This window comes from Oncorhynchus clarkii, chromosome 21 (assembly GCF_045791955.1).
Source record: "Oncorhynchus clarkii lewisi isolate Uvic-CL-2024 chromosome 21, UVic_Ocla_1.0, whole genome shotgun sequence".
Classification (NCBI taxonomy): Eukaryota; Metazoa; Chordata; class Actinopteri; order Salmoniformes; family Salmonidae; genus Oncorhynchus; species Oncorhynchus clarkii.
Genome location: NC_092167.1, coordinates 51,256,714 through 51,274,055, shown reverse-complemented (window position 1 = coordinate 51,274,055; position 17,342 = coordinate 51,256,714). Strand labels below are relative to the sequence as shown.

General features: G+C 47.3%; 1 protein-coding gene across 1 annotated transcript; it reads right to left on the bottom strand.

Moving 5' to 3' along the window:
- Positions 1–24: 24 nt before the first annotated feature.
- LOC139379522 (transmembrane protein 184C-like) lies at positions 25–16,964 on the bottom strand. The gene is made up of 12 exons (XM_071122341.1): positions 16,749–16,964; positions 15,765–15,919; positions 14,349–14,479; positions 14,038–14,074; positions 13,094–13,299; positions 12,646–12,720; positions 12,422–12,515; positions 6,553–6,665; positions 6,200–6,299; positions 5,901–6,072; positions 4,230–4,304; positions 25–1,078 (listed from the first exon to the last, which is right to left on the bottom strand). Exons 2-12 carry the CDS (start codon positions 15,879–15,881, stop codon positions 645–647), a joined length of 1,554 nt encoding a protein of 517 aa, XP_070978442.1. The 5' UTR covers positions 15,882–15,919; positions 16,749–16,964; the 3' UTR covers positions 25–644.
- Positions 16,965–17,342: the final 378 nt, after the last annotated feature.

The following is a 17,342-nucleotide window of genomic DNA, read 5'->3' as shown; positions in this document are numbered from 1 at the left end:
CAGTCAGACAAGCTGACACCATGACGTTTTATAATGGTTTTATTACCAAGACAACAGAAGAAGGTCGTTGAATAAATCAGCTGACAAGTCAATGGCATCCTACTGCTGAATAGAAGCATGGTCTGCTATGGCGTGAGTAGGCTGTGTATTGTCTTCTGTAACATGCCTGTAATAATGATTAGCTGTAGTTCAGTCTATTGCAGTGTATATATATATATAGTATTGAATTGTTGTATGTATTAATATATATTAAATAAATTAATAAAACGGATAATGACAAAATACGGCCAATAAAATAGCATTGTTATCCAAAAATGATTAATTACAAAATGTTAAAACAATAGTAATTATAGTAACGAAACATAATTATATCACATTATTATGCCAAACTTGACATTAGTGTTTTATAAACATCATTTATAAAGTTATTTATAATGAATCTATTGTTATGGCAAATACAACACCAACATGTCTTCCTCTGTGTCCAAACTCTCCTTGGCTGGTTAAACCCTTCTTTCTGAATTGTGTCCACTCCCCCTTTAAAAACATTAGTTTGGAGTAAGCCAGCGTGTCTCAGCCAGTCAGGGTGAAGGGGAGGAGTCACGAGACAGGAAGGAACACACTCTGGACCAGTAACACTCCTCCTACGTGCAAAAAGTAATGTTACTAGTGATGTCACCAGTAAAGTCACCACTCATTTCACCGGGGACTTCGCCACTGATGTCAATGAGGGCGTGGCCAGTGATGTCACCAACGATGTCACGAGTGACGTCAGCACTGATGTCACTGGGTGCGTCGCCATCTGAGATGTCACGAATGAAGTCACACCTCGCACTGATGTCGGCGGCGGGGATGTCGCCAGTGTGCAAAACCCCTGCACCGGTCTCCGATTGTTTCTCCTCGCTGTCCTCGTCCCAATCAGAAGAAATGAACCCGGAGGGGGCGGAGTAAGAGTGTGGCTTTGGGGTGTGGCCTAGCCCCTGGTAGTGACCCGACAGAGGGGAGGCGGGGACGGAGACGGTTTCCGCGACGATGATGTCTTGCTCTGACCCTCCCTGGGACGCAGCCGACAGGAGACCTAATAATAATAATAATTTCATTACAAGATAATCTCAAAGTGCATCAAATGTTTTAAACGTTCAAATCAAATGAAGAAATAATAATAATGTATTACATTTGTAAAGCACTTTTCATTACGAGATGAAAACCTCAAAGTGCATCAAATATTACAAAATAAATAAACTGACTAATAATGTAAATATAACAGATCAGAAATACCAAATCTATAACTATAACCAGTGTGTTCAGGACGGCCAGACAGACCTGTGTGTTCAGGACGGCCAGACAGACCTGTGTGTTCAGGACGGCCAGACAGACCTGTGTGTTCAGGACGGCCAGACAGACCTGTGTGTTCAGGACGGCCAGAGAGACCTATGTGTTCAGGACGGCCAGACAGACCTGTGTGTTCAGGACGGCCAGACAGACCTGTGTGTTCAGGACGGCCAGACAGACCTGTGTGTTCAGGACGGTCAGACAGACCTGTGTGTTCAGGACGGCCAGACAGACCTGTGTGTTCAGGACGGCCAGACAGACCTGTGTGTTCAGGACGGCCAGACAGACCTGTGTGTTCAGGACGGCCAGACAGACCTGTGTGTTCAGGACGGCCAACCAGACCAGTGTGTTCAGGACGGCCAGACAGACCTGTGTGTTCAGTGTGTTCAGGACGGCCAGAGAGACCTATGTGTTCAGGACGGCCAGACAGACCTGTGTGTTCAGGACCACCCGACAGACCTGTGTGTTCAGGACGGCCAGACAGACCTGTGTGTTCAGTGTGTTCAGGACGGCCAGAGAGACCTATGTGTTCAGGACGGCCAACCAGACCTGTGTGTTCAGGACCACCAGACAGACCTGTGTGTTCAGGACGGCCAGACAGACCTGTGTGTTCAGTGTGTTCAGGACGGCCAGACAGACCTGTGTGTTCAGGACGGCCAGACAGACCTGTGTGTTCAGGACGGCCAGACAGACCTGTGTGTTCAGTGTGTTCAGGACGGCCAGACAGACCTGTGTGTTCAGGACGGCCAGAGAGACCTGTGTGTTCAGTGTGTTCAGGACGGCCAGACAGACCTGTGTGTTCAGGATGGCCAGACAGACCTGTGTGTTCAGTGTGTTCAGGACGGCCAGAGAGACCTATGTGTTCAGGACGGCCAACCAGACCTGTGTGTTCAGGACCACCAGACAGACCTGTGTGTTCAGGACGGCCAGACAGACCTGTGTGTTCAGGACGGCCAGACAGACCTGTGTGTTCAGTGTGTTCAGGACGGCCAGACAGACCTGTGTGTTCAGGACGGCCAGAGAGACCTGTGTGTTCAGTGTGTTCAGGACGGCCAGACAGACCTGTGTGTTCAGGACCACCAGACAGACCTGTGTGTTCAGGACGGCCAGACAGACCTGTGTGTTCAGGACGGCCAGACAGACCTGTGTGTTCAGGACGGCCAGACAGACGTGTGTGTTCAGTGTGTTCAGGACGGCCAGACAGACCTGTGTGTTCAGGACGGCCAGAGAGACCTGTGTGTTCAGTGTGTTCAGGACGGCCAGACAGACCTGTGTGTTCAGTATGTTCAGGACGGCCAGACAGACTTGTGTGTTCAGGATGGCCAGACAGACCTGTGTGTTCAGTGTGTTCAGGACGGCCAGACAGACCTGTGTGTTCAGGACGGCCAGACAGACCTGTGTGTTCAGGATGGCCAGACAGACCTGTGTGTTCAGTGTGTTCAGGATGGCCAGACAGACCTGTGTGTTCAGGATAGCCAGACAGACCTGTGTGTTCAGTGTGTTCAGGACTGCCAGACAGACCTGTGTGTTCAGGACGGCCAGACAGACCTGTGTGTTCAGGACGGCCAGACAGACCTGTGTGTTCAGGACGGCCAGACAGACCTGTGTGTTCAGGACGGCCAGACAGACCTGTGTGTTCAGGACGGCCAGACAGACCTGTGTGTTCAGGACGGCGAGACAGACCTGTGTGTTCAGGACGGCCAGACAAACCTGTGTGTTCAGGACGGCCAGACAGACCTGTGTGTTCAGGACGGCCAGACAGACCTGTGTGTTCAGGACGGCCAGACAGACCTGTGTGTTCAGGATGGCCAGACAGACCTGTGTGTTCAGTGTGTTCAGGATAGCCAGACAGACCTGTGTGTTCAGTGTGTTCAGGACGGCCAGACAGACCTGTGTGTTCAGGACGGCCAGACAGACCTGTGTGTTCAGGACGGCCAGACAGACCTGTGTGTTCAGGATGGCCAGACAGACCTGTGTGTTCAGTGTGTTCAGGACGCCAGACAGACCTGTGTGTTCAGGACGGCCAGACAAACCTGTGTGTTCAGGACGGCCAGACAGACCTGTGTGTTCAGTGTGTTCAGGACGGCCAGACAGACCTGTGTGTTCAGGACGGCCAGACAGACCTGTGTGTTCAGGACGGCCAGACAGACCTGTGTGTTCAGTGTGTTCAGGACGGCCAGACAGACCTGTGTGTTCAGGATAGCGAGACAGACCTGTGTGTTCAGTGTGTTCAGGACGGCCAGACAGACCTGTGTGTTCAGGACGGCCAGACAGACCTGTGTGTTCAGGATGGCCAGACAGACCTGTGTGTTCAGTACGGCCAGACAGACCTGTGTGTTCAGTACGGCCAGACAGACCTGTGTGTTCAGGACGGCCAGAGAGACCTATGTGTTCAGGACGGCCAGACAGACCTGTGTGTTCAGGACAGCCAGACAGACCTGTGTGTTCAGGACGGCCAGACAGACCTGTGTGTTTAGGACGGCCAGACAGACCTGTGTGTTCAGGACGGCCAGACAAACCTGTGTGTTCAGGACGGCCAGACAGACCTGTGTGTTCAGGACGGCCAGACAGACCTGTGTGTTCAGTGTGTTCAGGACGGCCAGACAGACCTGTGTGTTCAGGACGGCCAGACAGACCTGTGTGTTCAGGACGGCCAGACAGACCTGTGTGTTCAGGACGGCCAGACAGACCTGTGTGTTCAGGATCTCCAGACAGACCTGTGTGTTCAGTGTGTTCAGGACGGCCAGACAGACCTGTGTGTTCAGGATAGCCAGACAGACCTGTGTGTTCAGTGTGTTCAGGACGGCCAGACAGACCTGTGTGTTCAGGACGGCCAGACAGACCTGTGTGTTCAGGACGGCCAGACAGACCTGTGTGTTCAGGACGGCCAGACAGACCTGTGTGTTCAGTGTGTTCAGGACGGCTGGTGGAGCCAAAGTACATCTTATTGGGTCTGCCCAGGACCGTCCGACCTGAGGGGGGAGGGGTGGTGTTACTACGCAGGGACAGGACCAGGTTAGTGGTAGCTACAAACACACACACACACACAAAGAGAGTACACACGCACACACACAGAATACACACACAAAGAGAGTACACACAGGTCAACCCAGACAGGTGCTGTTGAAGTACAGATCAACCTTGACAGCAACATTAATTTGACATTGGAGTAACATTGAGGTAACATTTAGTTAGCATATCCATTGTTGTTGGGTAACATTGAGCTACTGTTTAGTTAGCATCTATCCATTGTTGTTGGCTAACATTTAGTTAGCATATCCATTGCCATTGTGTAACATTGAGCTAATGTTTAGTTAGCATCTATCCATTGTTGTTGGGTAACATTGAGCTAATGTTTAGTTAGCATATCCATTGCCATTGGGTAACATTGAGCTAATGTTTAGTTAGCTTCTATCCATTGTTGTTGGGTAACATTGAGCTAATGTTTAGTTAGCTTCTATCCATTGTTGTTGGGTAACATTGAGCTAATGTTTAGTTAGCGTCTATCCATTGCTGTTGGGTAACATTGAGCTAATGTTTAGTTAGCAAATTATGAGGATTCTGTGTTATGCACTATAGCCCGTTACCATATATGTGATTGAATATTATCTGCTGTTGGCTTGTGTGGATGTATGTGTTATGCAACATAGCTGACTTGAGACATTGTTAACAGTTTCAGGGCCATGGGCCTTTCTCATGATGGAAAAATACAGAATAACATGAAGACAGAAACTGTGCAATGAGTTGGGGGGTGGGCATATTCAAAACGTACTGTTGCGAGAACAAACTGTCTTTTGTTAGATAACAGGAGCCAGGTGCCTGATAACTGTCTGATAATTCTACACAACTACCACGACTGACCACTGAAGCGCTTAGGGGGCTGGGACCAGCTCGGGCGCCAACAATCAACGATAGGCTGAGTGAGTTTAAACCACGCCCAGTCTCTACTCTGATAGGCCGGCTCGGAAGCAGGAACTACTTCTGTCAAGAGTATATTATAATAACTTTGTCAGGAACAGGTCAGTTCTCTGTTTTGCCCTGCGAGGTGTGACAGAGAGCCCGTATATACGGAAATTGCATTTACCACTTATTGCTTAGCTAATTAATAAATACATAGCATACAATTCGGTGACTCATTGTCATATTTATCCTGATACCAGATTCGAATTGACGCAACCCTAACAATATCCATTGCCATTGGGTAACATTGAGCTAATGTTTAGTTAGCATCTATCCATTGGGTAACATTGAGCTAATGTTTAGTTAGCATCTATCCATTGGGTAACATGGCGCTAACGTTTAGTTAGCATATATCCATTGTTGTTGGGTAACATTGAGCTAATGTTTAGTTAGCATCTATCCATTGTTGTTGGGTAACATTGAGCTAATGTTTTGTTAGCATCTATCCATTGTTGTTGGGTAACATTGAGCTAATGTTTTGTTAGCATCTATCCATTGTTGTTGGGTAACATTGAGCTAACGTTTAGTTAGCATCTATCCATTGCTGTTGGGTAACATTGAGCTAATATTGAACATAGTTAAGCATCCTGTGACCCCGCCCTACTCACCTACGTGTTGGACCTGCTCTGAGATGTCTGCTCTGATGTCAGACACGTCCCACATGGCCATGAAGGAGTCAAAACAGCTTCCCTCCTCTGCCTCCAGTATGTAAGGTTTATAGGTAAAGCTGTAGTGGTGGGCTATAGCTGCTAGAAACATCTCTACACAGATGATAAAGTCCTTGAGTGGAGAGGGCGAGGGAGAGAGAGAGGTGGGTTCATAGCTGTAGTGGTGGGCTATAGCTGCTAGAAACATCTCTACACAGATGTATTGTTGGGGTGTGGGAGGGTTAGGTGTGTGTGTGTACCTGTAGTCCGGTGGCTACAGCCTCAACACTGTCCCAGTCCCAGGTGTGTTTATCAGAGATCACTCCGACTTTCACCAGTATAGCTATCAACACTGCCTGCCTGGAGGGATGGGAGAGAAATGGAGAGGGAGGGAGACAAAGAGAGTGGAGAGATGGAAAGAGGGAGGGGGTGGAGAAGAGAGATTGAGGGAGAGGGGTGGGAAAGAGAGAGTGAGGTGAATTGTTGACTTCCTCCTTTTGTTTGTGGTAACTAGGCACTCACACAACGCTAAGCAACAGTCAGAAAAAGCCAGGCCATGTGTTCTACTAGACATTCTTGATTCACTAAAAACTCACATCCCTGCCTCTCTTACCAGAACGAGACGAAGACAACCATTTTAACACAGAGGAACTTCCCAACGGGTCTAATCTGACTCAGTTCATCCTTCAAGGCTTTATACAGCAGCACCAGACAATACATGGCAAACTGGAGACAGAGAGAGAGAGAGAGACAGAGTAAGCATGACTATGTACAGACTCAGTTAGCATAGCCTTGCTATTGAGAAAGGCCGCCGTAGGCAGACCTGGCTCTCAAGAGAAGACAGGCTATGTACACACTGCCCACAAAATGAGGTGGAAACTGAGCTGCACTTCCTAACCTCCTGCCCAATGTATGACCATATTAGAGACACATATTTCCCTCAGATTACACAGACCCACAAAAAATTTGAAAACAAATCCAATTTTGATAAACTCCGATATCTACTGGGTGAAATACCGCAGTGATTTTACAACACTGTATATAGACATTCACTACCGGTCAAACGTTTTAGGACACCTTCTCATTAAAGGGTTTTTCTTTATTTTTACTATTTTCTACATTGTAGAATAATAGTGAAGACGTTAAACCTATGAAATAACACATATGGAATCATGTAGTAACCAAAAAAGTGTTAAACAAATCCAAATATATTTTATATTTGAGATTCTTCCAAGTAGCCACCCTTTGCCTTGATGACAGCTTTGCACATTCTTGGCATTCTCTCAACCACCTTCATTTATTTTATTTTTTATTTAACTAGTCAGTTAAGAACAAATTCTTATTTTCAATGACGGTCTAGGAACGGTGGGTTAACTGGTCTAGGAACAGTGGGTTAACTGGTCTAGGAACAGCGGGTTAACTGGTCTAGGAACGGTGGGTTAACTGGTCTAGGAACAGTGGGTTAACTGGTCTAGGAACAGCGGGTTAACTGGTCTAGGAACAGTGGGTTAACTGGTCTAGGAACAGCGGGTTAACTGCCTTGTTCAGGGGAACAGTGGGTTAACTGGTCTAGGAACAGTGGGTTAACTGGTCTAGGAACAGCGGGTTAACTGCCTTGTTCAGGGGAACAGTGGGTTAACTGGTCTAGGAACGGTGGGTTAACTGGTCTAGGAACAGTGGGTTAACTGGTCTAGGAACAGTGGGTTAACTGGTCTAGGAACAGCGGGTTAACTGGTCTAGGAACAGTGGGTTAATTGGTCTAGGAACGGTGGGTTAACTGGTCTAGGAACAGTGGGTTAACTGGTCTAGGAACAGCGGGTTAACTGGTCTAGGAACAGCGGGTTAACTGGTCTAGGAACAGCGGGTTAACTGCCTTGTTCAGGGGAACAGTGGGTTAACTGGTCTAGGAACAGTGGGTTAACTGGTCTAGGAACAGCGGGTTAACTGCCTTGTTCAGGGGAACAGTGGGTTAACTGGTCTAGGAACGGTGGGTTAACTGGTCTAGGAACAGTGGGTTAACTGGTCTAGGAACAGTGGGTTAACTGGTCTAGGAACAGCGGGTTAACTGCCTTGTTCAGGGGAACAGTGGGTTAACTGGTCTAGGAACAGGGGGTTAACTGGTCTAGGAACAGGGGGTTAACTGGTCTAGGAACAGTGGGTTAACTGGTCTAGAAACAGTGGGTTAACTGGCCTAGGAACAGTGGGTTAACTGGCCTAGGAACAGTGGGTTAACTGGTCTAGGAACAGTGGGTTAACTGGTCTAGGAACAGTGGGTTAACTGGCCTAGGAACAGTGGGTTAACTGGCCTAGGAACAGTGGGTTAACTGGCCTAGGAACAGTGGGTTAACTGGTCTAGGAACAGTGGGTTAACTGGTCTAGGAACAGTGGGTTAACTGGTCTAGGAACAACGGGTTAACTGCCTTGTTCAGGGGAACAGTGGGTTAACTGGTCTAGGAACGGTGGGTTAACTGGTCTAGGAACAGTGGGTTAACTGGTCTAGGAACAGTGGGTTAACTGGTCTAGGAACAGTGGGTTAACTGGTCTAGGAACAGCGGGTTAACTGCCTTGTTCAGGGGAACAGTGGGTTAACTGGTCTAGGAACAGGGGGTTAACTGGTCTAGGAACAGGGGGTTAACTGGTCTAGGAACAGTGGGTTAACTGGTCTAGAAACAGTGGGTTAACTGGTCTAGGAACAGTGGGTTAACTGGTCTAGGAACAGCGGGTTAACTGCCTTGTTCAGGGGAACAGTGGGTTAACTGGTCTAGGAACAGGGGGTTAACTGGTCTAGGAACAGTAGAACAGTGGGTTAACTGGTCTAGGAACAGCGGGTTAACTGCCTTGTTCAGGGGAACAGTGGGTTAACTGGTCTAGGAACAGGGGGTTAACTGGACTGGGAACAGTGGGTTAACTGGCCTGGGAACAGTGGGTTAACTGGTCTAGGAACAGGGGGTTAACTGGACTGGGAACAGTGGGTTAACTGGCCTGGGAACAGTGGGTTAACTGCCTGTTCAGGGGCAGAATGACAGATTTGTACCTTGTCACCTGGAATGCAGCTTTGCACATTCTTGGCATTCTTTCAACCAGCATTTCAATTACCAGGTGTGCCTTGTTAAAATTTGTGGAATTTCTTTCCTTCTTAATGCGTTTGAGCCAATCAGTTGTTGTGACAAGGTAGGGGTGGTATACAGAGGATAGCCCTATTTGGTAAAAGACCAAGTCCATATTATGGCAAGAACAGCTCAAATAAGCAAAGAGAAACGACAGGCCATCATTACTTTAAGACATGAAGATCAGTCAATACAGAACATTTCAAGAACTTTTAAAGTTTCTTCAAGTGCAGTCGCAAAAACCATCAAGCGCTGTGATGAAACTGGCTCTCATGAGGACCGCCACAGGAAAGGAAGACCCAGAGTTACCTCTGCTGCAGAGGATAAGTTCATTAGAGTTACCAGCCTCAGAAATTGCAGCCCAAATAAATGCTTCACAGAGTTCAAGTAACAGACACATCTCAACATCAACTGTTCAGAGGAGACTGTGTGAATCAGACCTTCATGGTTGAATTGCTGCAAAGAAACCAGTACTAAAGGACCCCAATAAGAAGAAGAGACTTGTTTGGACCAAGAAACACGAGCAATGGACATTAGACCGGTGGAAATCTGTCCTTTGGTCTGAGGAGTCCAAATTGGAGATTTTTGGTTCAAACCGCCGTTGTGGGTGAACGGATGATCTGCGTATGTGTATTGTGTAAGCATGGAGGAGGTGTGATGGTGTGGGGGTGTTTTTCTGGTGACACTGTCTGTAATTTATTCAGAATTGGCTATTTGAAGAATCTCAAATATACACTTTTTTGGTTACTACATGATTCCATATTTGTTATTTCATCGATTTGATGTTAACTATTATTTTACAATGTAGAAAATAGTAAAAATAAAGGAAAACCTTGGAATGAGTCGGTTTTCTAAAACTGTTGACCGGTAGTGTAATATGACATTTGAAATGTCTTTATTCTTTTGAAACGTTTGTGAGTGTAATGTTTACTATGAATGTTTTATTGTTGATTTCACTTTATATTTATCTATTTCACTTGCTTTGACAATGTAAACATGTGTTTACAATGCCAATGAAGCCCCTTGAATTGAGAGAGAGCGAGCAAGAGAAAGAGGATAATACAAGTAAACTGAGCACTGTGTGTAATTCGGAGTAAATTGTGGTGGAGGCCAAAATGCCCTCTGAGGACAGTGCAGTTGGAGGCTACATTCCAAAGCTGTTAAATGCATGAGGCGTAGTGCACATTTCAGGGTAGAGAATCAGATACTGACTAGTGTAAAGTCCAGGTGGGTGAGTTCTCACCAGTTGAGAGATATTGTTGACTAGGACCAGGTGTGTGAGTTCTCACCAGTTGAGAGATATTGTTGACTAGGACCAGGTTAGGACCAGGTGTGTGAGTTCTCACCAGTTGAGAGATATTGTTGACTAGGACCAGGTTAGGACCAGGTGTGTGAGTTCTCACCAGTTGAGAGATATTGTTGACTAGGACCAGGTTAGGACCAGGTGTGTGAGTTCTCACCAGTTGAGAGATATTGTTGACTAGGACCAGGTTAGGACCAGGTGTGTGAGTTCTCACCAGTTGAGAGATATTGTTGACTAGGACCAGGTTAGGACCAGGTGTGTGAGTTCTCACCAGTTGAGAGATATTGTTGACTAGGACCAGGTTAGGACCAGGTGTGTGAGTTCTCACCAGTTGAGAGATATTGTTGACTAGGACCAGGTTAGGACCAGGTGTGTGAGTCTCACCAGTTGAGAGATATTGTTGACTAGGACCAGGTTAGGACCAGGTGTGTGAGTTCTCACCAGTTGAGAGATATTGTTGACTAGGACCAGGTTAGGACCAGGTGTGTGAGTTCTCACCAGTTGAGAGATATTGTTGACTAGGACCAGGTGTGTGAGTTCTCACCAGTTGAGAGATATTGTTGACTAGGACCAGGTTAGGACCAGGTGTGTGAGTTCTCACCAGTTGAGAGATATTGTTGACTAGGACCAGGTTAGGACCAGGTATGTGAGTTCTCACCAGTTGAGAGATATTGTTGACTAGGACCAGGTTAGGAACAGGTGTGTGAGTTCTCACCAGTTGAGAGATATTGTTGACTAGGACCAGGTTAGGACCAGGTGTGTGAGTTCTCACCAGTTGAGAGATATTGTTGACTAGGACCAGGTTAGGACCAGGTGTGTGAGTTCTCACCAGTTGAGAGATATTGTTGACTAGGACCAGGTTAGGACCAGGTGTGTGAGTTCTCACCAGTTGAGAGATATTGTTGACTAGGACCAGGTTAGGACCAGGTGTGTGAGTTCTCACCAGTTGAGAGATATTGTTGACTAGGACCAGGTTAGGACCAGGTGTGTGAGTTCTCACCAGTTGAGAGATATTGTTGACTAGGACCAAGTTAGGACCAGGTGTGTGAGTTCTCACCAGTTGAGAGATATTGTTGACTAGGACCAGGTTAGGACCAGGTGTGTGAGTTCTCAACAGTTGAGAGATATCGTTGACTAGGACCAGGTTAGGACCAGATGTGTGAGTTCTCACCAGTTGAGAGATATCGTTGACTAGGACCAGGTTAGGACCAGGTGTGTGAGTTCTCACCAGTTGAGAGATATTGTTGACTAGGACCAGGTTAGGACCAGGTGTGTGAGTTCTCACCAGTTGAGAGATATTGTTGACTAGGACCAGGTTAGGACCAGGTGTGTGAGTTCTCACCAGTTGAGAGATATTGTTGACTAGGACCAGGTTAGGACCAGGTGTGTGAGTTCTCACCAGTTGAGAGATATCGTTGACTAGGACCAGGTTAGGACCAGATGTGTGAGTTCTCACCAGTTGAGAGATATTGTTGACTAGGACCAGGTTAGGACCAGGTGTGTGAGTTCTCAACAGTTGAGAGATATTGTTGACTAGGACCAGGTTAGGACCAGATGTGTGAGTTCTCACCAGTTGAGAGATATTGTTGACTAGGACCAGGTTAGGACCAGGTGTGTGAGTTCTCACCAGTTGAGAGATATTGTTGACTAGGACCAGGTTAGGACCAGGTGTGTGAGTTCTCACCAGTTGAGAGATATTGTTGACTAGGACCAGGTTAGGACCAGGTGTGTGAGTTCTCACCAGTTGAGAGATATTGTTGACTAGGACCAGGTTAGGACCAGGTGTGTGAGTTCTCACCAGTTGAGAGATATTGTTGACTAGGACCAGGTTAGGACCAGGTGTGTGAGTTCTCACCAGTTGAGAGATATTGTTGACTAGGACCAGATGTGTGAGTTCTCACCAGTTGAGAGATATTGTTGACTAGGACCAAGTTAGGACCAGGTGTGTGAGTTCTCACCAGTTGAGAGATATTGTTGACTAGGACCAGGTTAGGACCAGGTGTGTGAGTTCTCACCAGTTGAGAGATATTGTTGACTAGGACCAGGTTAGGACCAGGTATGTGAGTTCTCACCAGTTGAGAGATATTGTTGACTATGACCAGATAGGTCCAGGCATTCCTGTTGCTGAAGTTTCCCTCGTCATACACACCACACAACTGACAGACACTACAGAGAGAGAGAGAGAGGGGGGGGAGGGGGGGGGAGAGGGGATCAGAAAAATATTATAACCTGCTCAACCTTTCCTATTCTGTATTTTGTCATGTATAATATACTACTTGGTTAGTGCTGTACTTACAGTGCTATCACTGTAGTTACGGGCCTGACGACGGTGTACTGTAGAACCCCCAGCTTACAGCGGAACAACAACACCCTGACCGAGGAGAGACAACCAATCACAACCATCAGTCACATCCATCAGCCACTCAATCACAACCAACCATCAGTCACATGCATCAGCCAATCAATCAAACAACCATCAATCAGTCACATCCATCAATCAATCACAACCAACCAACCATCAATCAGTCACATCCATCAGCCAATCAAGACATTGTATTCATGTTCATCCATCTCTCCCTGCTCTCCTCCCTCCCCTCCCTACCTCCCCACCCTCTCTCCTCCCTCCCTCTCTCCCTCTCGCCTCCCTCCCTCCTCCCTCTCTCTCTCCTCCCTCCCCACCCTCTCTATCCTCCCTCCCCACCCTCTCCCCCTCCCTCCTTCCCTCTCCTCCCTCCCTCACTTACTCTCCCATTGCCCATGGTGGACAGCAGCATAGAGGTGGCAGGTGTTTCTGTTGTTCCTGAACCTCTAGCATCAACACCAAACTGGGATACTGGTTAGAGAGGTAGTTTAACAGGAAGATGAGGAAGTTGTAAATGACGTAGGCCTCGTAACACTCTCTACACGTGTCTACGTAGATGGCTATTCTGGGGTAGCGCAGCGCGATCCACTAAAGAAGAAGAAGTCCAATGTACACGGATGTCCAAGGGGAGGAGGGGGGAGGGGAGGGGGGAGAGGAGGGGGAGGAGGAGAGGAGGGGGAGGAGGAGAGGAGGGGGAGAAAAGGGGGGGGGGGAGGGGGAAAGGAGGGGAGAGGAGGAGAGGGAGAGAGAAAGGCAGTTTAATTGATAGATGAGGAACGACCATAAGAAATGTGTCCATTATTTTCAACCAACACATATTGATTGATGGAGTGACCAATGTAAAGATATGGTCTGTGTGTGTGCGTGTGTCTGTGTGTGTGTGTGTTGACTCTGCCATTTGAGCAGCCCAGCCTTGTGACAAAACCACACCGTCCTCAATTAATCCTGTTACCATAGAGATACGGAGGTCTCAATGGAACTTAGAATGTTCAGCCATTCCTTATAAACCAATGGAATGTCTGACTCAGTGTTCTAGTCTAGTGTTCCATAGTTCTCTGTGTTCTAGTCTAGTGTTCCATAGTTCTCTGTGTTCTAGTCTAGTGTTCCATAGTTCTCTGTGTTCTAGTCTAGTGTTCCATAGTTCTCTGTTTTCTAGTCTAGTGTTCCATAGTTCTCTGTGTTCTAGTCTAGTGTTAGTGTTCCATAGTTCTCTGTGTTCTAGTCTAGTGTTCCATAGTTCTCTTCTGCAGTGATAGGTCTTCAACCAGATTGATATGTTATAACAGTATTACTATAATCAAATGTTAATAAAAAGTGTCCCCTTACACTGTCCACACTGTAGATGGGTACCATCCACAGGATCCTGTAAACACACAACAGAGGATCATTGGTATCTGGTCTCCTACCATTTACAAATACTTTATACCTTAAGGGATTTGATTCCAGGTGTGTTCCTACCTGATAATGGGTTTCTGTTGCTCAGGCTGTGTGTAGTGTACCAGGTGTGTTCCTACCTGATAATGGGTTTCTGTTGCTCAGGCTGTGTGTAGTGTACCAGGTGTGTACCAGGTGTGTTCCTACCTGATAATGGGTTTCTGTAGCTCAGGCTGTGTGTAGTGTACCAGGTGTGTTCCTACCTGATAATGGGTTTCTGTAGCTCAGGCTGTGTGTAGTGTACCAGGTGTTGCAGGATGCCCCACAGAGAGATGGGGATGGTCATGAACACAAACACTCCAGCTATGAACCAGGCTTTACTGTGGGTCCCCACCTGAAACAGAGTCAGGCTTTACTGTGGGTCCCCACCTGAAACACAGAACCAGGCTTTACTGTGGCTCCCCACCTGAAACACAGAACCAGGCTTTACTGTGGGTCCCCACCTGAAACACAGAACCAGGCTTTACTGTGGCTCCCCACCTGAAACACAGAACCAGGCTTTACTGTGGGTCCCCACCTGAAACACAGAACCAGGCTTTACTGTGGCTCCCCGCCTGAAACACAGAACCAGGCTTTACTGTGGCTCCCCACCTGAAACACAGAACCAGGCTTTACTGTGGCTCCCCACCTGAAACACAGAACCAGGATTTACTGTGGGTCCCCACCTGAAACACAGAACCAGGCTTTACTGTGGCTCCCCACCTGAAACACAGAGCCAGGCTTTACTGTGGGTCCCCACCTGAAACACAGAACCAGGCTTTACTGTGGGTCCCCACCTGAAACACAGAACCAGGCTTTACTGTGGCTCCCCACCTGAAACACAGAACCAGGCTTTACTGTGGCTCCCCACCTGAAACACAGAACCAGGCTTTACTGTGGCTCCCCACCTGAAACACAGAACCAGGCTTTACTGTGGCTCCCCACCTGAAACACAGAACCAGGCTTTACTGTGGCTCCCCACCTGAAACACAGAACCAGGCTTTACTGTGGCTCCCCACCTGAAACACAGAACCAGGCTTTACTGTGGCTCCCCACCTGAAACACAGAACCAGGCTTTACTGTGGCTCCCCACCTGAAACACAGAACCAGGCTTTACTGTGGGTCCCCACCTGAAACACAGAACCAGGCTTTACTGTGGGTCCCCACCTGAAACACAGAACCAGGCTTTACTGTGGCTCCCCACCTGAAACACAGAACCAGGCTTTACTGTGGCTCCCCACCTGAAACACATAACCAGGCTTTACTGTGGCTCCCCACCTGAAACACAGAACCAGGCTTTACTGTAGCTCCGCACCTGAAACACAGAACCAGGCTTTACTGTGGCTCCCCACCTGAAACACAGACCGAGTTTAACTACATAACCAGGCTTTACTTGGAGATACCATTTATAAATGAACACAACAATGCAACAACAGCATCCTCCGGTTTTGATCAATCTGTACAGTCAAAAATGATCAGGCTATACAATAACACCAAAGCCTAGTACTGAGGAGAATAACACAACAACGTTGACAGGTGTCAGTTGCACCATATAGACTTAACAGATGTGAGAGCAACAGATGTCAGAGCAATAGTTACTAATTATATGAAAGGCAGATGTTCGACTTGTTCTGTCTCACCTCAGACTTCTGTAGTTCCCAGACACACAGCGGCAGAACCACGAGTAGCAGAGCTACATAGAGGCAGACCACGAGAGGTCGGATCCACCGTCTCCAGTTCCCACACGTACACGGCATGGTTTCGTTCCGTTCGGTTTCGTTCGGTTAGTTCGCTTCTGTTGAGTTATGTTCGGGTTTAGAACTGAAGGACTAGGAGGGAATGGGATGGGTGGGCGTTGGCTATCTACTGTAGCTGTTTCCTAAACACAACACTGTGTCACTAACCTACACTAACCTACAGGCTATATCTACTGTAGCTGTTTCCTAAACACAACACTGTGTCACTAACCTACACTAACCTACAGGCTATATCTACTGTAGCTGTTTCCTAAACACAACACTGTGTCACTAACCTACAGGCTATATCTACTGTAGCTGTTTCCTAAACACAACACTGTGTCACTAACCTACACTAACCTACAGGCTATATCTACTGTAGCTGTTTCCTAAACACAACACTGTGTCACTAACCTACAGGCTATATCTACTGTAGCTGTTTCCTAAACACAACACTGTGTCACTAACCTACACTAACCTAAAGGCTATATCTACTGTAGCTGTTTCCTAAACACAACACTGTGTCACTAACATACACTAACCTACAGGCTATATCTACTGTAGCTGTTTCCTAAACACAACACTGTGTCACTAACATACACTAACCTACAGGCTACTATCACTGCATGTCAATGGGGTGGCATTGTTGACAAAATAACAGAAATGATGACGCCAGTAGCCTAAACTCCCGTGGCTACAGTGATAAACCTCTAGGGCCTGACAAGCATCCTTCCGTTATTGCTGTAACATTGTCTTTGCCCAAAATCATGAATAACCTCAGTTTTTCTGAATAGACATTATCTGTCCCTGCGTTGTAGCCAAGCAACGTTGCGTTTCATCCATTAAAATTCACAAGAGCTTCTAATATGTTATTCTAGTTTCACCCACCTCTGAGTGTAGGAGAAAACCAGAGAATACACCGATTACCGCGTCCCGAGACGATTTGGTCGCGACATGGAACGGAAATGGACATCGGTGTCAAATAATAGCGCGTGTGGTTCCATGTTGACGCCCACGTTGCAACAAATCGTTACAGCGATCCTTATAGCTCTGGTCCAGGGCGTTAACTGCCTGTTATGCCTCACGTCCACCGGACGCATCAAACTCTTTGCGATCCGGCGGAAGTAATTAATTTTCAAATTAATTGTACGGAAAATGCGGGCTAGACATCCAGCAAAACAAAACGCACATGCATCTGGTGGACATCAGGCATTACTCTAGCTTAGTGGTGGAGAAATGCGCAGTAACGTCGTGGACCAGAGCTACCATCCTTACGGCATCATTAGGTCAGGTGGTCAGCTCAGTTACCTCCTATGTGAGCAGGGAGTGGACGTGAAAAACAAAACAACACTAGTGGATCATTTTATAAATCAACCCCTCACACTACCGTGTTTCCACCACAATCCCAGTTAATAGAACCGACCTGCTGGACATTGACATCGTTTATTATGGGTACGGGAAATAAAATGCTCTAGTGTTTAT

What these genes read in the sequence shown, in the direction of transcription:
- LOC139379522 (XM_071122341.1), bottom strand. Translation starts at nt 15,881, where the DNA reads ATGCCGTGTACGTGTGGGAACTGGAGACGGTGGATCCGACCTCTCGTG. An exon ending in CTACAGAAACCCATTATCAG is followed by an intron (nt 14,075 to 14,348) that starts GTAGGAACACAC and finishes GTGTGTTTACAG; the next exon opens with GATCCTGTGGATGGTACCCA. An exon ending in TGAACACACTGAACACACAG is followed by an intron (nt 1,079 to 4,229) that starts GTCTGTCTGGCC and finishes TATTATTATTAG; the next exon opens with GTCTCCTGTCGGCTGCGTCC.